We start from the raw sequence: 25,274 nt of genomic DNA on the forward strand, positions 1-25,274 counted from the left end.
CTTAAAGCCTTTATAAAATAAGCCAGCACTAATTAAATATCAGTCATGATCTTTTTAAAACACATGCTGAAAATTGTTTTTTTTTAAAAATCAAACATATAATTGTACTAATTTAGACCTCCAAACCCTTAAATCAACCCATTTTCTACCTCATAAAAGAGATCCATGATAAGTGAGCTCTGCTTCATCTCTTTCTAGTTCTTGTGTTCTTGTTGTGTTTTGTCCGATGAGAGAGAACACACAAGTGGCTCAATTCACAGAAGATCATCACCAGAGACATCAAACCCCAATAACTTGTTTAAGCTCTAAACTAGCAAAGATATGGACATTGTTCACCACCAAAATCTTCATCTTCGTCCTCTTCATCATCCTCCTTAGTGCTTCTGTCTCTTGGATGTATGCGGTATATATTTTTCTCTTTCTCTTGATCCACCAGTCATATCTATATATAAACCTCTTTCTTTTGGCTTGATGATAAATTATACATATAACAATATCTCATACGACACGTTAAAGAGAATTATATATTGTAACCAGTGTGTGTTTGTTTGTTTTCTCTACTCTTTAACCCATTTAAATAATTTCATATTTTGCTACTTATATACTTGTATTCCGAAGTTGGATCTTAAATTATTTTACGTGGTGTCGTTAAAAAGTTTGTTTTAGGTGAGAATAAATTCCAAGTGACATCAATATTCACAAGAAACACCAAAAAAAGCACTCCCACAAAAACAACAACAACTACAGATATCCCCAAGATCGCCATCAAGATCCCATTAAACTGCACATCACTCAACAGCAACACAACACAAACATGTCCTTCAAATTACCCAACCAAGTTCGAACCAGCGATCTCTTCCTCGGAGACATGTCCTGACTACTTCAAGTGGATCCACCGAGACTTAAAGGTATGGCAAAAGACAGGGATCACAAGGGAAACACTAGAGAGAGCAAGACCAAATGCTCACTTCAGGATAGTGATAAAGTCAGGGAGATTGTACGTTCATCAATACGAGAAAGCATTTCAGACAAGAGATGTGTTCACAATCTGGGGAATACTTCAGCTTCTAAGGATGTATCCTGGTCAAATCCCTGACCTTGAGCTTCTCTTCCTCTGCCATGATAGACCCGCCATTTGGAAAAGAGACTTGAAGAAAAAACGAAAGGATACGTGGCCTCCTCCGCCGTTGTTTCACTACTGTGGTCACCGTGATGCATACGACATAGTTTTCCCTGATTGGAGCTTCTGGGGATGGTATGACTTTTCATCAACATTATCACAATAATATCTCTAAAATCTGGTCAAGAACGTATATGGGCCCGTATTAACAAACAAATGACATAAACATTGACTATTCTTTTCTTTAGGCCTGAGCTGAATATAAAGGAGTGGAATAAATTATCTGTGGCACTAAAAGAAGGGAACAAAAAGGTGAAATGGGAAGATAGAGTTCCGTACGCTTATTGGAAAGGAAACCCTCATGTTTCTCCTATAAGAGGAGATCTTATGAGATGTAACTTCTCCGACAAGTATGATCCTATGGTTCGTCTCTATGTCCAGGTATTACATATATGTCTCCTATATATACATGTTTCAATGTGTATGTAAGTTTGAAACCAAATAATTAATGAAACTTGAAATTAATGACGTCACCCGCATTCTCAAATAATAAAACATGTACTATAGTGATCTTGTCCAGGTATTCTCAAACATGTACTAAAGTGATTTAAATTTTTCATTGATTCATCATTTCATTGTGACCTTGTCTCATATGTTGTCTAGGATTGGAGGAGTGAGATAGAGGCAGGGTTCAGAGGATCGAACCTAGAAGATCAATGTACTCATAGGTATATGTGCAGGATACATTCACTAGATCACGTATATCTTATTAATATTAGGTTTGTTTTTAATATATTAGTAAACATTTTGGATTTGAACTTGGACATTTAGATATAAGATCTACATAGAAGGAAACGCATGGTCGGTGAGCGAAAAGTATATACTTTCGTGTGATAGTATGACTCTGTTGGTTAAACCAGAGTACTACGACTTTTTCTTCCGAAGTATGGTCCCAATGAAGCATTTTTGGCCTATTAGACAAAACAACAAATGTGGTGACCTCAAATTTGCAGTCGAATGGGGCAACAACAACACCGAAAAGGTAACCAAAAATATCTAATATCTATATTGAAATTTTCAATAATTTTAAATTCTAGTGACTAGTTTCTAATTTCTGATCAGTGATAACCTGTCATCACCCATGATTCTTTTTGTGATTGTCTTAAATTCATTATATATATATAGGCACAAATCATAGGGAGACAAGGAAGTGAGTACATGATGAAGAACCTAAAGATGAAGTATGTGTATGATTACATGTTGTATGTGTTACAAGGCTATGGGAAATTGATGAAGTTGGATGTGACAGTGCCTGAAAATGCCACGGAGGTTTGTTCAGAGACGATGGCTTGTTCGATTACTGATGGTGGACGGATCAGGCAGTGCATGGACGACTCGTTGGTTATGTCTCCGAGTGTCAAGGCGGCTTGTGATTTGCCACCTTCTTATGGAGACTATGAGCTCAAGAAGTTTCGTAAGAAACAAGAAAGTGCGGAGAGAAAGGTTGAGCAGTGGACCAATAAGTATTGGAACTTGAGAGATCCAAAATAAGATAATTTCGTCCATGGTGAAAGTGTAATTGTAAGTAGGAGTCTGGTTTAATTTGTATGAAAATAAATAGAATCCAATTTTGCCAGTCTGGTTAATTTTTGTATTTGAATTGACTAATAGAGACCCTATAATTAATGCATGTCATATTTTTTCTCATACAATCTAATTTGATTTATAATCAAGAGATTCTAATCGGTGTTAAAAACAAAATGAAATCCTACTTGATACATTAGAATCTATCTTACTTAAATTTTGCAGACCTAATATACATGCATCTAGTAGAGAATAATATAAATTAAGTAGAAATAAATAATATGTTGCTAAAAAAAAAAAGTAGAAATAAATAATATAAAACAGCAATTAAGTTATTTGGTCACATATATTTCCTGTATTGCCAATAATTTAAGATATTTATTACTTCTTTTCTAAAGCCTAATATAGTAATTTAATGTTCATTATATCAGATTACAATAAATAATTGAATCTTCTTACCAAAAAAATAAAAATAAATAATTGAATCTCTCTTATAAGTAGGGGTTTTTTTTCTGAGAAATTAAACGAGGTAATCTAAATCGAAACCTGCAACTATGAAGATGAACAACAGAGGTTTTAATCAGAAGCCACGTGGAATTTATCATCAAAATCTGAGTTCCAATTCTAAATTAGCCATCATTCTCTGCATCATCATCTTCATTCTAATCTGCAGTGCTTGGATGGATTTGGTACTAAAATTCTTTCTCATTTTCTAATCATTTTATACATACATACAACTATAAAATTTTGACTTTTCATATAGTTTGTAATAGGTAGGATCCAAATGATGACTACATCAATATTGACAACGACAAACACAATCATCAAAATCCCTTTAAAGTGCAACGCAACACAAACATGTCCTTCAACTTATCCAAGCAGATTGGAACCAATGATCTCTTCCTTGGAAACTTGTCCTGACTACTTCAGATGGATCCAACAAGACCTAAAAGTATGGGAAGAGACAGGGATCACAAGGGAAACACTAGAGAGAGCAAAACCAAAGGCTCATTTCAGGCTAGTGATAAAGTCAGGGAGATTGTACGTTCATCAGTACGACAAGGCTTATGAGTCAAGAGATGTGCTCACAATCTGGGGGATACTTCAACTTTTAAGAATGTATCCTGGTCAAGTCCCTGATCTTGAGCTTCTCTTCTTCTGTCATGATATACCAGCTATTTGGAAACGAGACTTTAGGCAACCGGAACCAAATGCCACGTGGCCTCCTCCGCCGTTGTTTCAGTACTGTGGTCACCGTGAAGCCTACGGCATCGTTTTCCCTGATTGGAGCTTCTGGGGCTGGTACGTATTATAGTAAGTGTTTAATTTATTTATTTTTCACATATATTTATTTTCATTAAAAATTTCTAAATTATGATTTAGGTATTAGGTTTATATGTTTCTAACTACTTTAAAATAAACAATATTTTCGGATGGCATTTTCAGGGAAAAAAAAATAAAAATCATTACTAACCAATAGCAATTAGGAATTTGAAATCAGTGTTTTTTTTGGATAATGATTTTTAAGCGGTACAACATGAAAATACCAACGTTTGAAGAAGTTTTTTTTTTTATAGCGAAACTAATTAACAACGTTTTATATCCATAATGGAACCAATTGACAAAACAAATGAATTAACCAAACTGGTATTATTAACAAAATCCTACAAGCAGCCAGTGTCGACCATTTACATCATTAACCGAATTAAAACGTTACAAGACATCTAATAGTGAAATTGGTCAAGACGAAAACCAGAGCCAAAAGGCCAAAACCTATTACAAGACTAAAAACAAAAACAAAATTGGTCAGAAATGTAAATGTCCCATAGCATAACATTTTTTTTTTTTTTAACGTAAAATACAATGCTAACTTGCTAATAGACCGTGAGACTGAGACATATAGAAAACCGGATATTCTTACCACCTAATAGTGAAAGAACTTTTTTTGTAACTATTATTTTGTTGTTGTGATATAGGCCGGAGGTGAATATAAAGGAGTGGACAAAATTATCTGTGGCGATTAGAGAAGCCAACAAAAGGGTTAAATGGAACGATAGAGTTCCATATGCTTACTGGAAAGGGAACTCTGGGGTTCATCGCGAAAGAGGAAACCTTATGAAATGTAACTTCTCCGATAAGTATGATCCCATGGTTCGTCTCTATGAGCAGGTATATTTGTCCATCCCTTTCCAGCATCCAGTTTAAGTGAAATTTTTGTGGAGGTCTATCTCAGAGCATTACAGTACTAGCTCACGAATTTATAGAAAATAAATCTGATACGTAATAGTAATGGCGATTTCAGGATTGGGGGAAGGAGAGGGAGATAGGGTTTAAAAGTTCAAACCTAGAAGACCAATGCACCCATAGGTTTATATGCAATGAATAGCTATCTCATACTATTCATGTTTAAACTTTTTTGGATTTTGTTAAATCTTTGTTGATTTGGGGATTTGGAATTGGACATTAAGGTACAAGATCTACATAGAAGGTCGAGCATGGTCGGTGAGCAAAAAATACATACTAGCATGCGACAGTATGACTCTACTGATCAAAGCCGAGTACTTCGATTTCTTCGGAAGAAGTTTGGTTCCGTTAGAACATTACTGGCCCATTAAATCTCACGAGAAATGTGGTGATCTCAAGTTCGCCGTGGAATGGGGTAACAACAACACTAAGAAGGTAAGCAACATCTATATAATTATATATATAGTATCCAAGATCTTATATCTATTTCAATCATCGATAATCGTTTGAAATCTATATATATAGGCGCAAGTTATAGGGAGACAGGGAAGTGATTACATTATGAAGAACCTAGAGATGAAGTATGTGTATGATTACATGTTGTATGTGTTGCAAGGGTACGGGAAACTAATGAAGTTGGATGTGACTGTGCCTGAAAATGCAACCGAAGTGTGTTCGGAGACGATGGCTTGTCCGATCACTGACGGTGGCCTGATCAGGCAGTGCATGGACGACTCATTGGTTATGTCTCCAAGCGTTAAATCGGCTTGTGATTTGCCGCGGCCTTATAGAGATGATGAGCTGAAGAGGTTTCTTGAGAAACAAGAAAGTGCGGAGAGAAAGGTTGAGAAGTGGACCAATGAGTATTGGGAGGCCCAAAACAAGACATTTCAACAAAGAAAGTAAGTACAATTCACCCGGGAGTAATGCAAGTGGTATAACAATATTAAATGTTTAAAACTTTATGTCAGTCGTCATATAAGCACCAACTTTGTTTGTTTTTTTAACAAATGAATATGATATCATTAATTCTTTTCTGTTAACTATCATTATTGGTTAGACGTCCGATTTTCACATAAATATTATCAATTTATCATTTAAACAATGCAGGGAAAATAATTGGAACCTTGGTTCGTTGGTGCTAATGTAAATGAAATAAATTAGTTACAAGTTAAAGAAGCATTGCATAATTGACCCCAAAAATTACGAGTTTACATTGTAAAATTAGGCATTTGCCCAAAATATATATATATATATATATATATATATATTTACAGTAAATAGCCAATTTGTGGAAGGTATTCAATTTATTTATCTGCAAAATAATTTTCGATAGATAGTTGTGAGAAAAAACCTACCAAGCGAATTCGATAGATAGATTTTTTTTGCTTGAGGTTTTAACAAATTTCATGTCTTTTTTTTTTTCTGATAACATACATGACATTTTCTGAAAACCCTACCACGCAATTTTACTAATTTTGGATTTAAATACGACAATGTACCTAATAAGCCCTTGCATTATCCCCAATCTTACTTGTTGACAAATAATGTTTTTATTTAATATCATATAAATTCATAATCAAAAGAATTCTGATGATTGGCGTCACGATTAATAACAGATAAGCGCGTTGCGTGACCCTAATTAAATACGGTCAACGTTTAATTACATTACAAAATTCCCCCAAAAAAACATTTGCCTAGTTGTCTTGTAAGACAAGTCTCCACGATCTCATAAGTGTAGAAGAAACTTTCAAAAACCTCTGCTCTGTTTTCTTCAGAAATTTTTTAAGTAAAAATGATGAGTAATCTGAAACTTGGCGTTGAAGTCATAAGCGCAAGGCTCAAACCTAGAGAGGACTATGGCGGTGTTAACGCTTACGTCGAGCTACGATTTGACGATCAGAAAGTCATAACTATGACTAAGATCGATGACTCTAGTCCGGTGTGGAACGAGAAGTTCTTCTTCAACATCTCTGATACAGAGGATTTATCAAATCAATTTCTTGACGCTTACGTTTACAATAAAACCAGCAGCATAACAAAATCTTGTCTAGGTAAGATTCGAATATTGGGAACTGCGTTTCTCCCGTACTCAGAAGCTGTTGGATTGCCTTATCCTCTAGAGAAAGAGAAATGGAGCATGTTCTCTTCCGCTGCCGCCAATGGAGGTGAGCTCGCTCTCAAAGTTTTCCTCACTGATAACCCCTCTCCCAAGGTACCGAATCTAATCTCTACAAAGAAGATTCCTTCTAAATCAAGGCACAAATTTCACAACATCCCCACAAATGAGAGTAACCATAGCCCACGAGGGAATCAGCAATCGTTTCAACCGCAACCGCCTCCGCCTCAATCGCAAACGGCTCTACCGCCACCGATGATGGAGTCTTCTCTCTATCAAGCACCGAGGTTTGGTACTCCGATACCTACAACTATGGGGTTTAATCCGAATCCACCGGATTATTCTATCAAAGAGACGAAACCGATTCTCGGAGGAGGCAAACGAGCAAGATCAAGTGATCATGATCTCGTCGAGCCAATGGAGTTTCTCTTCATCAAAATCGTGAAAGCTAGAAATCTTCCATCCATGGACTTAACCGGAAGTCTAGATCCATACATCGAAGTCAAACTCGGAAACTATACCGGCAAAACCAAACATTTTGAGAAGAATCAAAACCCGGTTTGGAACGAAGTCTTCGCTTTCTCCAAATCCAATCAACAATCAAACGTTCTTGAAGTCATCGTCATGGACAAAGACATGGTCAAAGACGATTTCGTCGGTTTAATCCGGTTCGATCTCAATCAGATTCCGACACGTGTCGCACCAGACAGTCCTTTAGCTCCAGAATGGTACAGAGTCAACAACGAGAAAGGAGGCGAGATTATGTTGGCTGTTTGGTTCGGTACTCAAGCCGACGAAGCGTTCTCAGACGCGACATACTCAGACGCTTTAAACGCTGTTAACAAATCGAGTTTGCGTTCTAAAGTCTATCATTCTCCAAGGCTTTGGTACCTCCGGGTTAATGTCATCGAGGCACAAGACTTAGTTATTGTACCAGACCGGACTCGATTGCCAAATCCATATGTAAAAATCCGGTTGAATAACCAAGTGGTTCGAACCAAACCGAGTCACTCGCTGAATCCAAGATGGAACGAAGAGTTCACTCTCGTCGCGGCTGAACCGTTTGAAGATCTGATCATCTCGATTGAAGACCGAGTCGCACCTAACCGAGAGGAAACGCTGGGAGAGGTACATATACCGATTGGTACAATTGATAAACGGATTGACGATAACCGGACAGTGCCTAACCGTTGGTTTAGTCTTAAAACTGAGAACCAGAGAAGAGTCAGATTCGCGACGACGAGACTTCATCTAAACGTTTGTCTAGAAGGAGGCTACCACGTTCTTGATGAATCTACTTACTACAGCAGCGATTTCAGACCGTCGATGAAAGAGTTGTTGAGTCATAAACAACCGTCTTTTGGTGTTCTTGAATTAGGAATCTTGAGAATTGAAGGTTTGAATTTGAGCCAAGAAGGGAAGAAGGAGACGGTGGATGCTTATTGTGTAGCTAAGTATGGAACCAAATGGGTCAGGACTCGAACCGTTACGAACTGTTTAAACCCGCGGTTCAATGAGCAGTACACATGGGAGGTTTATGAGCCAGCAACTGTAATAACAATCGGTGTTTTCGATAACAATCAGATCAATAGTGGTAATGGTAACAAAGGAGATGGGAAAATTGGGAAAATCAGAGTTAGAATCTCGACTCTCGAAGCCGGAAGGATCTACAGTCACTCGTATCCGCTTCTTGTTCTTCGACCTTCAGGTTTAAAGAAAATGGGGGAGTTGCATTTAGCGATTAGGTTTTCCTGCTCATCGATGTTTCAGATGCTAATGCAGTACTGGAAACCGCTTCTTCCCAAGATGCATTACGCAAGACCGTTGAAAGTAGTGCAGCAGGAGATTCTTAGGCAGCATGCGGTTAACTTAGTGGCAGCTCGGTTAAGTAGAGCCGAGCCGCCACTTAGAAAAGAAGTAGTTGAATACATTTCGGATTCAAATTCGCATTTATGGAGCATGAGGAAGAGCCGTGCAAATCTCTTCAGATTGAGTTCTGTTTTCTCTGGTTTACTAGGAACCGGAGAATGGTTTCAAGATATCTGCAGGTGGAAGAAACCGGTAGAAACTACAGCTATTCATATAATCTTCTTGGTGTTAGTGTGTTCGCCGGAGATGATTCTTCCAGTGATGTCTCTTTGCTTGTTCATGCTTGGGGTATGGAACTACAGGCTCCGTCCAAGACAACCTCCACACATGGACACAAGACTATCATTTGCAGACAATATCCACCCGGAAGAGCTTAACGAAGAGTTCGATACCTTCCCTTTTTCGTCTCAAGACCCGGGGATTGTAAAAATGCGGTACGAGCGGTTAAGGAGTATCGCTAGTAGAGCTCAAACGGTTGTGGGAGATATAGCAGGTCAAGGAGAACGAGTTCAGGCTCTGTTAAGCTGGAGAGATCCAAGAGCAACTTCGATCTTCATGGTGCTTTGTTTGGTTTCTACTGTCGTTTTGTATGTTGTGCCGTTTAAGGTTTTTGTTCTTCTCGCCGGACTATACATCATGAGACCTCCAAGATTCAGGGGTAAGACACCTCCTGGACCTATTAATTTCTTCCGACGACTTCCTGCTAAAACAGATTGTATGCTGTAGAATGCTAAAACGTATAAGAAACAAGCAATTTTTTTTCCCATTCATAACAAGTCAAGAGACCAAATCAACTAACTGAAAGCTCGAAAACACGCAGAAATTCCTAAACTTACTAATTGTCTTTTTCTTTCCTAAACAATACCAATAGACTACTTTGTTTCAGGGAGGTTAGCTCAAGTTTCTTCTTCTTCTCCTAGATTCAATGCTTATATATACATGAATCATCCACGCATTAGATCAATGTCCATATGGGGGTGATGCATATCCATTGACCTTGAACCAGTTGACCAAATGCCTACAGGAGTCTGAACAATGTTCTGACTTTGCTGAGGAACAGGAGGTGACGTTGCTGCTGTGTTATCGTTGTTGTTTTCCAAAGCATCAGTATCTTGGACATCTTCAGAAGTTTCTTCACGTTTTTTAATCTTCCCTTTCGGAATTGCCCAAATGAAGCTGCCAACAATGACCTTTTAAGGAGGCAAACACACATAGTTAAGCATAAGAAATCTAAATTCATCTAAGGAATTTGATAACAAGCGTAAGCTCACCTGGACTTGGCTTGCTGCTATTAGAGGACCTCCAATTCCACCACCAATGACACGACCATCGGGGCTAGCAAGTGAGACCGCTAGACTTCCAGTGCGGTTTGGGTAGTCATTGTCAGTTGTGTTCAGATAAGAAGTTGAGAGAGATATGAGCTCGAATAGACCCTATAAGTTTCAAAGTATACACCAAAATAAGTAATGTTTTTGTCTTCTAAAAGATAATAAAATGTGAGTGATGATTCAATAAAACCTCGTATATAATAGTTCCATGAGAAGGTGCTGGCTGAAGAAGAGTTGCAGTAGAGACAGCACCACTTGCGGATAAGACACATATCGCTCGTGGACCTTGATGCGAGAACGATATAACCTTTGAAGCAATGTCCTGAAAGCAACACCGAGAGTATGGTTATCTCAAGAACTAGAGGCAAGATTACAAAGAAAAAAAAGAACAGATTTATTCAAGAGGAGACAGAAGAAACATACTTCACCAATGGAAACTACGATTACATGCGGTGTGAAGCTCATCCCAGTTGATGAAGGCATCATTTCACCTTACAAAAAAGAATCAAATGTCTTCAGAAAAATCACAGCTAATTGTAATCAGGGAGAAACAGAGCAATAACAAAGTTTAAGAGAAAGGCCAAGGAATAATAAAAGAATAAATATTGAATTCAACAATTTGACATTATAAAATTCCACAGCTTTAATTAATCCTTAACAGTTCGAATTAGCTTATAATAAACTTCCCACCAATGTCCTCATTTGAAAAACTATATCATCAATTAAGCTCAAAACTTCCCACCATATTCAGAGCCAATGTCCTTGTCGGAAAATAAAACTCATAAGTTAGAGATTAGGGATATTACCAATGGAAGATAGCCGTTGCTTCTTGCCGGAGCCAGGAGGTCTTCCACGGCCACGTTTGTTAGAGTTCGGGGAAACGTTGGAGATAGAAGGAGACAATGCCAACGAAACAGAACCACCATCTTGTCCATATTTTCTAGGCCGTCCTCTCTTCCGCTTCACAGACGTGTCACCTGAAGGAGGAGCAACCAAAGCTCCCGCCGCCGCCGCTGACGAATCAGCCGGAGAAGAGTCAACGGGTAAAGGAGGAGACACGAATCCAGTAGAGACACCTCCAGGGTTTGGATTTGGGTTTGGGTTTGACCCAAAAGGAGAGATGGAATTGGTGAAATGATGAAATCCTTGTGATCCGTGAAACGTTGGTTGAGTTTGAGGAGGAGGAGGACCAGAACCGGGGATTCCTCTTTGGATATAGTAAGAACCCGACCCGGATAACGCCATTGCGTCTCTTCGATCCATAGCTTAACCAAAAAGACTCTGACTTTAACTTAGTAAAATTCGATGGGGACCCTAAATGGCTAACTTATAGGAGGAGGGATAAGAAGAGAACAAAATCAGAATCTAAAAGGGTTCGATAGACTTCAAGAGCAAGATAACAACATGCAACCGAAAATCTCTGAAAACTTATCAAAACACACAAACTTTCATTTCACCTAATTGTTTTTTATGTAGCTTTAGTATCAAGCTATGAGAAAATCTCAAGATGAAATTAGATCCAAAAGAGAAAAGGAAAGAACTTTAATTTTCTTCATCTCTTCTTCTCTGTTTCATTCTCTCACCAAAAGCAAAGAAATGAAGTGTGAATAAGCTTTCTCATCCATCAATCAACAATGGTGAAGAAAAAAAAAAGTTTTCTAGGGTTCTCTCTCTTTCTTTCTTCAGAGTGTATGTGATGTTGCTTTTTTTCTTTTACTGGGTGACAGAGGGAAAACAGAAACAAACAAAAAAAGATCCTTTCTCCAAGCATTTACTGTGGATTACAATACAATGGGATGATGAGGCAGGATTTCAAAATTCGAAATTAAATTTGAAGTCTCTGACTTTTGACTGTGATATAAGCTCTCTCTCTATCTCTCTAATAGACTTCTTTCTAGCATCTAGCAATTTGTAGGAGGGATCCATCCATCCATCATCATCATCATCTTTGTGTGGCTCATTCTCAACGCTATAGATTAGGTGCGTGTATCAAACGAAGCATTGGGAATGAGAGAGTGAATCTCACGCTTCTGATGTCGAGAGTGAGAGAATAGTGATGTGATCTAGTCAAGACTTTCTTTGTTCCTCACTGGCTTCCACTTCATCATAAGCTTTCAAAATTTATGAATCCCCCAATCTATCTTTAGACTCTATTTTACCATAAATACTTGAGACTAATGATTATATATTGGCATTAAGAGACATATAACATGAATATAAATTCCCATTTTGTGGAGTAAATATTGTTCTTGTCTCTGTTCTGTTCACTTTAAATCTTCATTTTTCTCTACAAACAATAATCATTAGGACCCAAGAGTTTATCAACAATACAGAATCTGAACGTTTAGTACTCATGTCATGTGAAGTGAAGTGAAGAAGATCAACAAGAACATTAATTGTTTGCTATAATCTTCTATGGGCCGGATAGGAATAATTAGGCCCAGTATCTAACACATCAAACAAAAACACATCGAAGTCGAATCGTCGGTGGGATAATTAGGCCCAGTATATTCAAACAAAATAACATTTAACAGATCCAAGTCCAATGTTGTCGTGGAACGAACGTCGTTTAGAATAATTAAGCCCAGTATTTAACATATCAAAGCCCAATGTTGTCCTAAAACGACGACGTTTGAATGTGGAACGTAAACAATCCTGGAACAACCGTTTCAACTACCTTTTTCCTATCACTTGTTTTTTCACCTCTCGAAGTCCTCCGATTTGCTACCCTTACGCAGCCTCATGTGTCAACCACCATTTCTCTTCTTCATCTTCGTCTCTATCAAACCCTAAACCTAAAACCCCTTATTTTCCCGCCAATGTATCAATCCATGAATCTATCAGTTTCTTCCAATTTCACTCACCGATCACTCCTCGAATCACGATTTCCTATATTCTCCACCGGATTCCGCAAATCCGTCAATCTCAAACCTCCCCGTGTCTCATCTGGTCCTGAATCCAACGATTCAGGTCACGAAACCTTAACCGATAAGCTTATCCATCTCCTCAGAGCTGTTCCAGATTGGGCAGACGAGATTAAAGAGCGTGGGATGCAGCAGAAACGCTCTCTCTACACACACGAGAAATGGGTTGAACATAGAAGCTCTCTTCGCCATGTGCGTCATCTACTCTCGAGCTTTTCTTCACGAGTTATACTCTCCCTGATTCCACCTGTTTTCTTCTTCACAAGCGTCGCGGTTGTGATCGCTAGCTACAACTCCGCCGTGGCTTTGGATTGGCTTCCTGGTATTTTTCCAATTCTTCGATCCTCGTCGTTGCCGTATCAGCTCACAGCTCCGGCTTTGGCTCTTCTTCTGGTCTTTCGTACGGAGGCTTCGTATTCTAGGTATGAAGAAGGAAGGAAAGCTTGGGTTGGGATTATTGCTGGAACTAATGATTTAGCTAGGCAAGTTATTTGTTCCGTTGATAGCTCCGGTGATGAATTGATCATCAAAGATTTGCTTCTTCGTTACATTGCAGCTTTCCCTGTTGCTCTTAAGGTAAAAAATATTCATCTCTTGCTTGACTCTATTGTTGGTTTCTGATGCTTTAATTTCATTTGCAGTGTCATGTGATTTATGGTTCAGATATAGCAAGAGATCTCCGGAACTTGATAGAAGCAGATGACTTATCTCTGATTCTTCAAGCAAAGCATCGTCCGCGTTGTGTAATCGAGTTCATTTCTCAGAGCATTCAGTTGCTAAAACTAGACGATGCAAAGAGAGATTTGTTGGTAGCATTCTTGAATCCTTGAACTCTCTATTAAAATTCTTTGCTATGAACACTTGACACCAATATATGTTCTTTGCGTCATTGCAGGAATCAAAGATGCTGCATTTACATGAAGGAATTGGAGTTTGTGAACAACTCATGGGCATTCCGATTCCTCTCTCTTACACACGCTTAACCTCGAGGTTTTTAGTCTTTTGGCATCTAACTCTCCCAATCATTCTCTGGGATGAATGCCATTGGATTGTTGTTCCTGCTACTTTCATTAGTGCTGCCTCTCTGTTCTGCATAGAAGAAGTACTTTGTCCTCCTCCTCCTCCATACTTACCCTCTTTTGCTTGAATCCTTAACCATTAAACCTTCTTTTTGGATTGGAAACTCTGCAGGTGGGTGTTCTTATAGAAGAACCATTTCCTATGTTGGCCTTAGATGAGCTTTGCGATCTTGTGCATAGTAACATCCAAGAAGCTGTTAAATCTGAGAAAGTCATACGTAACCGCATCATTGCAAAGATAAAGCTCCATGAATTCAAGCACTCATCAAATGGTCGCCATAGATCTTGATTACCGGTTGGTGTGAGTGATGTAGGTTGTCTTCCCGAGGGAGCTAAGAACATGTGATGGCTTAGGTTAGCTTTGATATATACGTATCGTATGTTAGAGTAAAATTCTTTTAGAGGTAATGGAGAAAGTGTTTAAGTGTTTTGAGAGAGTTTTTTAGGAAATAGAACTTTTATTACTTTGCTTTAAACTTGAATACAACTTCACAACATTGCAACATTTGAGAGGGGGAGGAGGTATTTATAGCCTCCAAACTACAAAATATCTAAAATATTTTAATCCTAAGTCTAGAGAGTTCTTACATAAGATCTAGATTACATTATTCAAATTATCTAGATTATTCTATTAGAGTATCTAGATTTTTATGTTTAAGGAGGTGGAAGATGATTCTAGAAAATTTCTAGAATCTTTTAAGGAGGTGGAAATGATGATATTTCTAGAGAAAACTCTAGAACTTGGATTTGGCCATAATTAATTATTGGATAATTGATCCAATAATTAAACTTGATTCAAAATCAAGTTTAACTTTCAACACCCCCTCTTAAACTTGATTTTGCTACTCCAAGCAAACTCCTCATCTTGATAAAGTTTTCACGCTTGAGAGGCTTGGTAAAAAAATCGGCTACTTGATCATGTGTCTTCACATACTCCAATTGCACGTCCTTCTTGCTAACACACTCTCTAATGTAGTGATAGCGTGTGTCAATGTGTTTACTTCGATCATGGAAGACCGGGTTCTTCGCCAAAGCTATTGCCGACTTGTTGTCCACAAAGATCTTCGTTGGTTCCTCTTGTGGTAAGCTTAACTCCTTCAAGAGGTTTCTTAACCAAATAGCATGGCATACACATGACGTAGCCGCTACATACTCCGCTTCACAAGTGGATAGAGTGACAATTGGTTGTTTCTTCGACATCCATGTGAAAGCCGTGTCTCCAATGTAAAACACAAAACCACTTGTACTCTTTCGGTCATCTACGTCTCCACCCCAATCGCTATCGCTATATCCAACAAGCTTGTAATCACTAGTAGTTGAATAATGTAAGCCAAAGTTTACAGTACCTTTGATATAGCGAAGAATCCTTTTTGCCGCTTTGAAATGAGTTGTTGTTGGATGCTCCATGTAACGACTAACAACTCCGACCGCATATAAAATATCGGGCCTTGTGCATGTTAAGTATCTCAAGCTTCCAACCAAGCTCTTAAAGGTTGTTGGATCCACTCCTTCCCCTTCTTCTTTCTTTGATAGTTTGATTCCGCATTCCATTGGTGTACAAACGGGATTTGAGTCATCTATCTTGAACTTCTTAAGTACCTCCTTAGCATAGCCTTCTTGAGTTATGAATATTCCATTGTCTTCTTGTTTTACTTCAATTCCGAGATAGTAAGACATCAATCCAATGTCCGTCATCTCGAACTCCTTCGTCATCTCTTTCTTGAATTCTTCGAATATGCTTGGATTGTTACCCGTGAATATCAAGTCATCTACATATAAGCATGCGATCAATATATCTTCTTTTTGAATTTTGATATAGAGTGCATGCTCATATGGACACTTGATGAAATCTTTCTCCTTGAAATACTTGTCAATTCGAGTATTCCAAGCTCTTGGGGCTTGTTTTAATCCATAAAGCACCTTTTTTAGCCTCAAGACTTTGTCTTCTTCACCTTTGACTATGTAGCCTTGTGGTTGCTCAATGTAAACTTCTTCTTCAAGATCTCCATTTAAGAAGGCCGACTTGACATCCATTTGATGTATCTTCCACTTGTTTTGAGCCGCTAGTGAGATGATTAGTCTAACCGTTTCTAGACGAGCAACGGGAGCAAATACCTCGTCATAGTCAATTCCGACTCTTTGACTATAACCTTTTGCAACCAATCTTGCTTTGTATCTTTCCACTTCTCCTTTAGAGTTTTTCTTTGCTTTATACACCCACTTCACGCCAATTGCCTTGTGTCCATTTGGAAGTGAAGTTAACTCCCATGTGTCATTCTTTTGTATTGATTTGATCTCTTCATCCATGGCATTTCTCCAAGTCTTCTTTTCAATGGCTTTTTGGAAATCCATGGGTTCGCACTCCGCAAATAAACAAAATAAGGTAAGGTTTTCTTGATTTTCGGTTACCTCATAGAGCTCTTGTATACTTCTAAAACGCGGAGTCCTTTCACTCGAACTTTCTTCTATTTGAGAACTTGTTGGTGAAGTTGGTGGTGTAGTAGGCTCTTCACTTGGTGGCTCCTCTCTTGTTGGCTCCGGCTCATCTTCTTCAAAATGTGGAAAGAAGTTATAATCTTCTTCATTTGAGTTCCAATCCCATTCTCCTTCTTCATCGAACACTATATTTCGACTAATAATTGTCTTCTTCGTATCGGGATTATAGAGCTTGTAGCCTTTGGAGTTGTTATCATAACCAATGAAGATATACTTCTCACTTTTGTCATCTAGTTTGCTCCGCTTCTCATCCGGTACATGAGCATGAGCAATACTTCCAAAGACTCTTAAATGAGAAACACCGGGCTTTCTTCCGCTCCAAGCTTCTTGTGGTGTTTTTCCGGAGACACTTTTTGTTGGAGATCGATTTAATAGATAAACCGCACACGCGACCGCTTCCGCCCACAACTCTTTTGGTAGTCTCTTACTTTTGAGCATGCTCCTTGCCATCTCAAGAATTGTTCTATTCTTTCTTTCCACTACACCATTTTGTTGAGGGGATCTTGGCACCGTTAATTGTCTTCGAATGCCGTTGTCTTCACAATACTTAAGAAACTCCTTGGATGTAAATTCTCCTCCACGGTCGGATCTCATGGTTTTGATCACAAGACCACTCTCCTTCTCAACATGGGCTTTAAACTTTTTGAAAATTTCGAACACCTCGGATTTTTCTTTCAAAAAATATACCCATGTTTTTCTTGAAAAATCATCAATAAAGAGAAGGAAGTAATTACTTTTACCAAGTGATTTCGGCTTGATCGGACCACACACATCGGTGTGTATTAGCTCCAACGGTTTTTGTGCTCTTGAACTTGACTCCTTTGGAAAGCTCATTTTGAATTGCTTTCCAAGTAGACATCCTTCACACACTTGATTTGGATGATTTATACAAGGTAGCCCTCTCACCATTTCCTTCCTTGAAAGCAACTCCAATCCTCCAAAATTTAGATGTCCGAATCGAAGATGCCATAGCCAAGACTCCTCTTTGTAACACATCTTAAGACATTGTGCAATGTCATTTCGAATGTTGAGGACAAACATTCTATTTTTCGACATTGGCACCTTGGTAATGAGATTGCTTTCTTGGTCTCTTATTGAAAGGTTATTATCTTTTAATCTAATATCATAACCTTTCTCTAAGAGTTGTCCAAGGCTCAAGATGTTTGTCTTCATGCTCGGAATATAGTAAACGTTGGAAATAAATTGATGATCTCCATTCTTCAATCGAATGAGAATGTTTCCTTTACCTTTTACCTCCATCTTCGATTCATCTCCTAAAGCCACATTTCCTCTCACCGATTCATCAAGCTCCGCGAACATACTTTTTCTCCCGCACATGTGATTACTTGCACCACTATCGAGGTACCACTTATGATTCTCTTTTTGTTCATCTTTCTTGTAGCTAGCCATTAATAACATGTCTTCTTCTTGAATTTTTTCTTCAACGTAGTGGGCCTTCTCCTCAAATTTTTTGTTGCTAGGAGCTTTACATTCAGAAGCATAATGTCCAAACTTCCCACAATTGTAGCATTTGACACTTGATTTATCGTATCTTGATTTTGGGTGTCCTTTCCCACGACCTCTTGATGAGTTTTCACCTCTTTGGTTTGTGTTGTCTTCATGTGGCCTCCAACCACGTCCATTTCCATATCCACCACGACCTCGTCCTCGTACTTGACCACCACCTCTTCTTTGGTAACTTTGGCCGTTTTCTTCTTTTGTAATTTGCATATTGAGGACTTGTTCGGCGATATCTTCTTTCTTCTTCTTCTTTTCTTCATAAGCTTGTAATGACCCAAGAAGTTGCTCTATTGTCATAGCTTCTAAATCTTTTGTTTCTTCAATGACGGTGACAATATGCTCAAATTTTAGATCCAATGATCTAAGAACTTTCTCCATGATTCTCACATCATCTAGCTTCTCTCCGTTTCTTTTAAGGTTATTAGTAACCGTCAACACTCTTGAGAAGTAATCGGAGACGAGTTCACCTTCCTTCATTTGTAGTGCTTCAAATTCTCCTCTTAGAGTTTGAAGACGTACTTTCTTGACTTGATCGGCACCTTTGTAAGAGGTTCGAAGCTTCTCCCATGCTTCTTTCGCCGACGTAGCTTCAACGACCTTCTCGAACGTATCTTCATCTAATCCTTGATAGATTAGACAGAGAGCTTTCTTGTCTCTCTTTCTTGAGTCTCTCAAACCATCTTTTTGAGTTTGAGAAAGACTACCTTCATTCTCCGGTTCAATGAAACCTTTCTCAACTATCTCCCACACGTCATGTGCTCCTAGGATAGCCTTCATTCGTAGACTCCAATTATCATAGTTGCTCTTTGTGAGCACCGGGACTTGGAAGGGAACATTGTTACTCGCCATCTTTAGGATCTTCAAGCTCTGATACCACTTTGTTAGAGTAAAATTCTTTTAGAGGTAATGGAGAAAGTGTTTAAGTGTTTTGAGAGAGTTTTTTAGGAAATAGAACTTTTATTACTTTGCTTTAAACTTGAATACAACTTCACAACATTGCAACATTTGAGAGGGGGAGGAGGTATTTATAGCCTCCAAACTACAAAATATCTAAAATATTTTAATCCTAAGTCTAGAGAGTTCTTACATAAGATCTAGATTACATTATTCAAATTATCTAGATTATTCTATTAGAGTATCTAGATTTTTATGTTTAAGGAGGTGGAAGATGATTCTAGAAAATTTCTAGAATCTTTTAAGGAGGTGGAAATGATGATATTTCTAGAGAAAACTCTAGAACTTGGATTTGGCCATAATTAATTATTGGATAATTGATCCAATAATTAAACTTGATTCAAAATCAAGTTTAACTTTCAACATCGTATAGAAGATACAACACTTTATACCAGTTGATAGGTAAACGTTTGTATATCTTCCTTTTGTATATGTTTATGTTGTATATATAATATGCAGATTCAACTTTTTACACTTTTACATAAGTCATAGTTTGGGTCAGGAAGCCAGTTATACCATATTTGCTTTATTTAGAATCCATTTACTATCTCTTGAAACTAATTCTTTAGCCTTGTTGTAATGTTGTTATTGCACCTAAATGAATAAGAATATGAAACTCATCTAAGATAATTGGCAAAACTGCTCATGAAAAGAAGAGTTTTAAAAAGCTACAAAACTTGAGCCAAAAGCAACCATGACTCAGAAGTGTATGTCTATTATTCATCTACAATCTCGGAAACTAAAAATTACCAAAAATCTTATATAGAACTCATATTACCAAAAATTAAAAAGGATATAAATAAACTAGGGTTTTGAGGGGTGGTACAAATTCGTTAGCTCTATTGTAGTTTGCTTATTAAATATCAGACACAATTCCCAAAGTCTGATTGCTCGTGAAATTTTATAAATAGCAAAGTATTTGAGCTTAAAACAACCATGTCTTACAAGTGTATGAAATAAAAGACGAATACCATCACTAGAACATAAAAGTAATCTGAGAAAATAATAAACGGGCTATGTTATACGAGCCCAAAATCCTGAAAACTTTGACACAAGCTTCACATCCTCCAAATGGGTACAAGGTTAACATCCTCTAAATGGTCAAGAAAGGTGTAAGCTTTGTGACTCTGAAAAGTTTCCATTCCTTTGATTTTAACTATAGTGATAGTGTTCCTATCGGGATTGTAATAGAGAAGGTAGAAAAAGTCGGATATAGTGTTTGGGGACAACACAATTTCACCTTTACGAGTCGTTCCAACGAAACATAACTTGGTCTCTTCATATACATTCCTCCACGGAGGAGGCAAAACGTAGATATGACTTGACCATTCGTGTTTCTCCGCGTCTTCAAGAACCCATAGTTGAATACCGGTGCATACGTTGTTAGGCATGTTGGGCTGAAGCTTAGCTAATTTACCCTTGTAGTTTACTAGAATTGAATTCAGCCGCCTTCCCAAGTACAATATTTCCATGTCATGACCAGCAACTTTCTTGATATATTTGAATTTGTCAGATCCAAACTCAAAGCATACTACATCAGGATACCTGTCGTCAGAAACACCATGGACAATGGCTAAGTAATACAAAACACCATTGATGCATACCCCATCATATTGAGAAAAGCCATTAGTATGCTCCACAGGAACAGGATAATGTAGTATGTCACATTCGATCATTTTCCTTGACGGTTTCTTCCCGGTTTCTAACGTGTGAACTTGATGCTCTTCAGAATCAGCTCGTCCTATACATGAACGCGTCATGCATAATACTTTGAAATTTTTGTCGATCGGATCAAACCCCAAAAAGCTTATCACTCCTTTCCTCCTTGTTTTCACTTTACGTAAGACCACGGATTCCCCTGTGCTAGGGTTACATATCAATGGCTCAGTAACCGTCGTTCCCTTTGTAGTTCGTTGATGTAAACCACATAACCAGCCACGAACAGGACGACAAATATTAGAGGGACAGCTAATCGGGAAACTCATATGCAAATTTGCGGCTATAGGAGACAGATCTTGAGGATGTGGTGATGAGAAGAAGAACGTTTCGCAGTCTTTTAGGCATGTAAACAAGATCTTCGGACGAGACGAAGATATGGTCAAGTAGGACTCGGTGAAATGCTGACCTCGCAATGTGGACTGCCATAGCTTCGATACGTAACGAAATCTAGCTATAGACTTGACAGGCAATCTCAAGAGTATCTCGATTACGAGATCGAACGGGATCCGTTCGGATTTCTCTTCTTCTTTCTTTTGATTCGAACAAGATCGTTTCTTGCGCCGTGTCATCATGGTGGAGGCGGCTTCTCTTAAAACCCTAATGACTTTTTTTCTCCCTTCCGTCTGATTAAACCTAATAATAATCATAACGCTTAAAACGTGTCTCTCAAGATCCTGGGTCTTTCTGATTTAAATGAGAATATAAATGCCTACATGTATAAAATTAATAGTATGAGGGTATGGCTGCAAAATAATTAAAAAATGAGCTGACGATTCAAAACGATGCCGTTGTGGTTTCTTAGAAGAAAGTGATCGTCTTCTTCTTCGCCGGGAAGCTCACAAACGGAATATACTCTACTGTTCCTTGCGACGTGCCCTGAAGGTAACTTCTTCTAGATTCCTCTCAATTTCTCATCTTATTTCTTACTTTTTCCTCAGTCTCGTTTCTTCTGAGACGATTTAAGATCTGTTTCGATTCTGATTTTATTTATTTATTTATTGCTGGAGTTGTAGATCTGATTGTATGTGTAGTGGATTTGATGTAATTGCTGACGGGTTTGATCAGTGGACTGTGAGAGTTAAATAATTTGGTTTGACATTGGATCTGTACTTGTTGGAATTCGATCTGTTTCTTCATCTTTGAATGTTTGATTTGTTGTTATGGCAATGCTCTTGTTTATCTTCAAATATCTTGATTAATGCTGCTCTTGATCACAAAGGCCACTTATGTGAATTGCTACTTTAAGTTAGTATAGGGATTAGCCATATCTGAGCCAGTGTTTGTCTCTCTTTTGGTCATGAACAGGATTTTGTAGAATCAATTCACAATGGCGTGTATAGTAGAGGATCCACAACGTGCAGGTCAATCAAATGAGACACAAATTGCACTTATAAGCGGAGTTCCTGATGATATCTCAAAATCCTGCTTAGCTAGAGTTCCAAGAGAATATCACATGGCAATGAAATGTGTTTCAAGGAGATGGAGAGATTTTGTGTGCAGTGATGAAATGTGCGACTATCGAAACGAGTTTAACTTGGCTGAATCTTGGATTTACGCGTTGTGCCGCGACATATCTGGCGGTGTCTTCTTACACATGCTGAATCCGTTCTCGTCCAGAAGGTCATGGAAAAGAATCAATGATTATCCATATATCCCAATGAGAGAAGGCATGGGTTTTGCAGTATTGGGTAAGAGACTGTTTGTGTTGGGTGGATGTGGTTGGTTAGAAGATGCTACTGATGAGATTTATTGCTATGATGCTGCTATGAACACTTGGTTTGACGTAGTACCTCCTCTTTCAACTAAAAGGTACTAATATTTCTCAGGATTCTTAATCTTGCCATTAGCAGCAACCAGCTCGATATTGTTCTTTCCAGCCCTTGATATTTCGATTGCATATGCAGATGCTACTTTGCTTGTGAAACGCTGGATGGAAAAATTATTGCAATTGGTGGGTTAGGATTGAATCCAAACGCTAAACGAACTTGGGACATCTATGATCCTTTGACCAGAACCTGCAAATCTTGTTCTGATGTGAATATTGTCCCTGAAATGGAAGATTCATTTGTAATGGATGGAAGGATTTATATTCGGGGTGGTGTTGGAGGATCTTCCACTGCAGTCTATAGTGCATCTAGCGGGATTTGGGAACGTATGGATGATGATATGGCATCAGGATGGCGAGGTCCAGCAGTTGTTGTGGCAGGTGATCTCTATGTTTTGGATCAGACTTTTGGAGCTAAGCTAACAATGTGGTGCAAGGATACGAGAATGTGGATTCATATCGGGAAGCTATCTCAATTGGTGATGAAGCAGCCTTGTCGGCTTGTATCTATTGGGAATAGTATCTTTGTGATTGGTAAGGATTGCTCTACTGTGGTAATTGATGTTGAGAATGTGAGGAAGAATAAGATGAATGGAGTAATGGTGTGTTCTTCTATACCAAAGACTTGGGATGATGATATAGATGTTATTAGCTGTAAATCTGTAGCCATATAATGTCTAGCTCTCTCTACTTTTCTCTTGGCTCAAAATTCTTCGTCCTTGTAAACAACATATGCTGTTTCTGTTGTTCATGTAAATTCACAAGCTTGTCTGAATCACACAAATTATTGTCTTCCTGATTCATAAACAACAACCCCCAATTCAAAATCTCAAAATTGGGTGATAAAAAGAGTTATACGAATGAACATACTAATCTCACAATGTGGTTGGTCTGCAGACAAGAGTGATTACACTACAGTGAAGCTACTTCTACATTAGCTGTATTTCAGGAGGAGGCAAAAAGCTATGCAGTTTTTGTATCTCCTCCTTGAGTTCTTCTAGTTTCTTCAACTCGTTGTTGCTTGATAATGAGGTCTCTAACATCCGATAGACTGGTTCGCTCACACACCTTCCTCTCTCTACTGTTTGCCATGAGCACTCAAATGCATCATTGGCTCTTCTTCGAGCACACAAAGCAGTGGTAAGGAGTTCCAATGCGTGGCCATGAGGGCAATACCCTTTCTCCAACATATACTTCCACAGGTCTAATCCTAAATTTACTTCACCGTTGTGACAGAACAGCTTCATCAGCATCACTATAGTTGGTGTTTTCGGAACCAGAGATCTTTCCTTCATTTTCTGGTAATACTCACATACCCCATTGAATCCAAACTCTTTTGATTTCATCATTCCGATAAACATCGAGTGGAAAGTTACACTGTCAGGCTCAATTCCTTTCTCTTCCATCTCCTTCATCACCTTAATTGCACCACTCACATCTCCACACTTCATTAGACTACTCATCAAAGCATTATAAGCTCCGCAATCAGGTGTTAAACCTCTCTTGGAAATTTCATCGAACAGTTGGCGTGCTTTGATCTTGTTCCTAGCTACACCAGACCCATGGATCAATGTAGTGAGTATCTGTACCGTGATATCAAAATCTAGACGATCCATATCTTCAAAGAGCCTCAAAGCTTCCCCAAAGTTTCGTTTTTTGCAGAACCCATCAATTCTGATACCGTAAGTGACGGAATTTGGTTTAAATCCTCGTTTCACCATTTCATGATAAAACAGCTCCGTGGCCGTAACATCACCAGCTTCCTTAAACCCTAGAAGTAAAATGTTCATCGTCTTCACATCTGGGTTAAACCGAGAATGCAATTTTTCGAAAATTGATCTCGCTTCCTTCATCTCTCGCTCTGTGCAAAACGCTCGTAGAAGAATATTGAACTCATCGACACCAAATTTCTTTCTGAATATCTCTTTCTCCATCTTCACGAAAGCTTCTAGAGTTTCTTCATAAGACCCAAATTTAGCGATTTTGCAGAGAAGTATGCTCATGGACTTGAAACTCAACAAATTAGGGTAGTCTTTTCGCACTTCCGCCATTAAAGCCCAAGCTTGATCGAAATAACGCATCCGTGCGAGAATGTGAAGTGTTTTCTCGAAGGAATCAGAGGTGGGAGAAGATTTAGAGCTTTTAAGTGAATACTTGAAGAATTCGAGAGCTTTAAGGCCATTGGAATGAGCAGCGAAGAGACGACCGAGAACTTCTGATACAAATTCCGGTGACAGAGAAGATAAAGGGATGTGTTTGGCGAGAATGGGTTGAATCGGATGATTTGGGAATGGATGACCATTGATGATTATTGTAATACGTTCGATCTCTGTTCTGTTTATCGATGTAGATGATAAAGATGAAGATGATGATAGTACTGGAGCAAGAAGACGACGATACGAATCGGAGGAGATCTTCTGAAGCATTTTTCTCTCTACCAGAAAATTAGATTCCGAGAAGAAATAGAAACCTTAAAGAGCCCATTTCAGTTA

The 25,274-nt window shown here is 38.4% G+C and overlaps 8 protein-coding genes, 2 long non-coding RNA genes and 1 pseudogene across 17 annotated transcripts; 6 read left to right on the top strand and 5 right to left on the bottom strand.

Moving 5' to 3' along the window:
• The first annotated feature begins 41 nt into the window (after window positions 1-41).
• Window positions 42-2,851, top strand: AT3G61280 (O-glucosyltransferase rumi-like protein (DUF821)). Of its 2 annotated transcripts, NM_115992.4 has the most exons (6): window positions 42-403; window positions 657-1,255; window positions 1,369-1,561; window positions 1,784-1,848; window positions 1,952-2,162; window positions 2,306-2,851. In NM_115992.4, the coding sequence occupies exons 1-6, from the start codon at window positions 227-229 to the stop codon at window positions 2,669-2,671; spliced, it is 1,611 nt and encodes a 536-aa protein (NP_191687.2). In that variant the 5' UTR covers window positions 42-226; the 3' UTR covers window positions 2,672-2,851. The 2 variants fall into 2 exon arrangements, with proteins under 2 accessions (NP_191687.2, NP_001118874.1); NM_001125402.1 differs by having other exon boundaries at window positions 1,784-2,162.
• Window positions 2,852-3,488: 637 nt separating this feature from the next.
• On the top strand, window positions 3,489-5,989 carry AT3G61290 (O-glucosyltransferase rumi-like protein (DUF821); the record flags this gene model as incomplete). Its single annotated transcript, NM_115993.2, has 5 exons — window positions 3,489-4,006; window positions 4,681-4,873; window positions 5,007-5,071; window positions 5,173-5,383; window positions 5,474-5,989. The coding sequence occupies 5 exons, from the start codon at window positions 3,489-3,491 to the stop codon at window positions 5,852-5,854; spliced, it is 1,368 nt and encodes a 455-aa protein (NP_191688.1). The 3' UTR covers window positions 5,855-5,989.
• Window positions 5,990-6,651: 662 nt separating this feature from the next.
• Window positions 6,652-9,701, top strand: AT3G61300 (C2 calcium/lipid-binding plant phosphoribosyltransferase family protein). Its single transcript, NM_115994.4, has one exon. It carries the CDS (start codon window positions 6,744-6,746, stop codon window positions 9,660-9,662), a length of 2,919 nt encoding a protein of 972 aa, NP_191689.1. The 5' UTR covers window positions 6,652-6,743; the 3' UTR covers window positions 9,663-9,701.
• On the bottom strand, window positions 6,692-12,232 carry AT3G61310 (AT hook motif DNA-binding family protein). The gene is made up of 5 exons (NM_115995.6): window positions 11,071-12,232; window positions 10,688-10,755; window positions 10,455-10,586; window positions 10,208-10,369; window positions 6,692-10,126 (listed from the first exon to the last, which is right to left on the bottom strand). Exons 1-5 carry the CDS (start codon window positions 11,525-11,527, stop codon window positions 9,881-9,883), a joined length of 1,065 nt encoding a protein of 354 aa, NP_191690.2. The 5' UTR covers window positions 11,528-12,232; the 3' UTR covers window positions 6,692-9,880.
• A 270-nt stretch (window positions 12,233-12,502) lies between these two features.
• Window positions 12,503-14,836, top strand: AT3G61320 (Bestrophin-like protein). Of its 4 annotated transcripts, none has more exons than NM_001340084.1 (4): window positions 12,890-13,764; window positions 13,830-13,997; window positions 14,084-14,290; window positions 14,380-14,836. In NM_001340084.1, exons 1-4 carry the CDS (start codon window positions 12,901-12,903, stop codon window positions 14,554-14,556), a joined length of 1,416 nt encoding a protein of 471 aa, NP_001327826.1. In that variant the 5' UTR covers window positions 12,890-12,900; the 3' UTR covers window positions 14,557-14,836. The 4 variants fall into 4 exon arrangements, with proteins under 4 accessions (NP_001327825.1, NP_001327826.1, NP_191691.2 ...); NM_115996.4 differs by having other exon boundaries at window positions 12,955-13,764; NM_001340085.1 differs by lacking the exon at window positions 14,380-14,836 and having other exon boundaries at window positions 12,955-13,764; window positions 14,084-14,339.
• Window positions 14,837-15,074: 238 nt separating this feature from the next.
• Window positions 15,075-19,133, bottom strand: AT3G61330 (annotated as a pseudogene; the record flags this gene model as incomplete). Its single annotated transcript has 1 exon — window positions 15,075-19,133.
• A 982-nt stretch (window positions 19,134-20,115) lies between these two features.
• AT3G61340 (F-box and associated interaction domains-containing protein) lies at window positions 20,116-21,612 on the bottom strand. 2 transcript variants are annotated; one of them, NM_001340086.1, is made up of 1 exon: window positions 20,116-21,612. In NM_001340086.1, exon 1 carries the CDS (start codon window positions 21,602-21,604, stop codon window positions 20,297-20,299), a length of 1,308 nt encoding a protein of 435 aa, NP_001327275.1. In that variant the 5' UTR covers window positions 21,605-21,612; the 3' UTR covers window positions 20,116-20,296. The 2 variants fall into 2 exon arrangements, with proteins under 2 accessions (NP_001327275.1, NP_191693.1); NM_115998.3 differs by having other exon boundaries at window positions 20,136-21,563.
• A 101-nt stretch (window positions 21,613-21,713) lies between these two features.
• On the top strand, window positions 21,714-23,563 carry SKIP4 (SKP1 interacting partner 4; the record flags this gene model as incomplete). 2 transcript variants are annotated; one of them, NM_115999.5, is made up of 3 exons in its annotated part: window positions 21,714-21,839; window positions 22,263-22,766; window positions 22,862-23,563. In NM_115999.5, the coding sequence occupies exons 2-3, from the start codon at window positions 22,285-22,287 to the stop codon at window positions 23,454-23,456; spliced, it is 1,077 nt and encodes a 358-aa protein (NP_567112.1). In that variant the 5' UTR covers window positions 21,714-21,839; window positions 22,263-22,284. The 2 variants fall into 2 exon arrangements, with proteins under 2 accessions (NP_567112.1, NP_001327045.1); NM_001340087.1 differs by lacking the exon at window positions 21,714-21,839 and having other exon boundaries at window positions 21,841-22,766; window positions 22,862-23,456.
• On the bottom strand, window positions 21,974-22,200 carry AT3G09625. Its single transcript, NR_141549.1, has one exon. It is a non-coding gene; the product is annotated as an other RNA (long non-coding RNA).
• On the bottom strand, window positions 23,386-25,223 carry AT3G61360 (Tetratricopeptide repeat (TPR)-like superfamily protein). The gene has a single exon (NM_116000.1): window positions 23,386-25,220. The coding sequence runs from the start codon at window positions 25,206-25,208 to the stop codon at window positions 23,712-23,714; it is 1,497 nt and encodes a 498-aa protein (NP_191695.1). The 5' UTR covers window positions 25,209-25,220; the 3' UTR covers window positions 23,386-23,711.
• AT3G09635 lies at window positions 24,254-24,488 on the top strand. Its single transcript, NR_141550.1, has one exon. It is a non-coding gene; the product is annotated as an other RNA (long non-coding RNA).
• Window positions 25,224-25,274: the final 51 nt, after the last annotated feature.

Source organism: Arabidopsis thaliana, chromosome 3 (assembly GCF_000001735.4).
Source record: "Arabidopsis thaliana chromosome 3, partial sequence".
Classification (NCBI taxonomy): Eukaryota; Viridiplantae; Streptophyta; class Magnoliopsida; order Brassicales; family Brassicaceae; genus Arabidopsis; species Arabidopsis thaliana.

Bases quoted from the DNA above. Each gene is read 5' to 3' on its own strand.
- AT3G61280 (NM_115992.4), top strand. From the start codon at position 227: ATGAGAGAGAACACACAAGTGGCTCAATTCACAGAAGATCATCACCAG. The intron at 404-656 runs GTATATATTTTT...GTCGTTAAAAAG, and splicing joins CTGTCTCTTGGATGTATGCG to TTTGTTTTAGGTGAGAATAA. The intron at 1,256-1,368 runs GTATGACTTTTC...TCTTTTCTTTAG, and splicing joins GATTGGAGCTTCTGGGGATG to GCCTGAGCTGAATATAAAGG.
- AT3G61300 (NM_115994.4), top strand. From the start codon at position 6,744: ATGATGAGTAATCTGAAACTTGGCGTTGAAGTCATAAGCGCAAGGCTC.
- AT3G61310 (NM_115995.6), bottom strand. From the start codon at position 11,527: ATGGATCGAAGAGACGCAATGGCGTTATCCGGGTCGGGTTCTTACTAT. The intron at 10,587-10,687 runs GTATGTTTCTTC...TGTTGCTTTCAG, and splicing joins TCGTAGTTTCCATTGGTGAA to GACATTGCTTCAAAGGTTAT. The intron at 10,127-10,207 runs GTGAGCTTACGC...CCTCCTTAAAAG, and splicing joins TAGCAGCAAGCCAAGTCCAG to GTCATTGTTGGCAGCTTCAT.
- AT3G61320 (NM_001340084.1), top strand. From the start codon at position 12,901: ATGTGGAACGTAAACAATCCTGGAACAACCGTTTCAACTACCTTTTTC. The intron at 13,765-13,829 runs GTAAAAAATATT...TTTCATTTGCAG, and splicing joins CTTTCCCTGTTGCTCTTAAG to TGTCATGTGATTTATGGTTC. The intron at 14,291-14,379 runs GTACTTTGTCCT...GAAACTCTGCAG, and splicing joins CTCTGTTCTGCATAGAAGAA to GTGGGTGTTCTTATAGAAGA.
- AT3G61340 (NM_001340086.1), bottom strand. From the start codon at position 21,604: ATGATTATTATTAGGTTTAATCAGACGGAAGGGAGAAAAAAAGTCATT.
- AT3G61360 (NM_116000.1), bottom strand. From the start codon at position 25,208: ATGCTTCAGAAGATCTCCTCCGATTCGTATCGTCGTCTTCTTGCTCCA.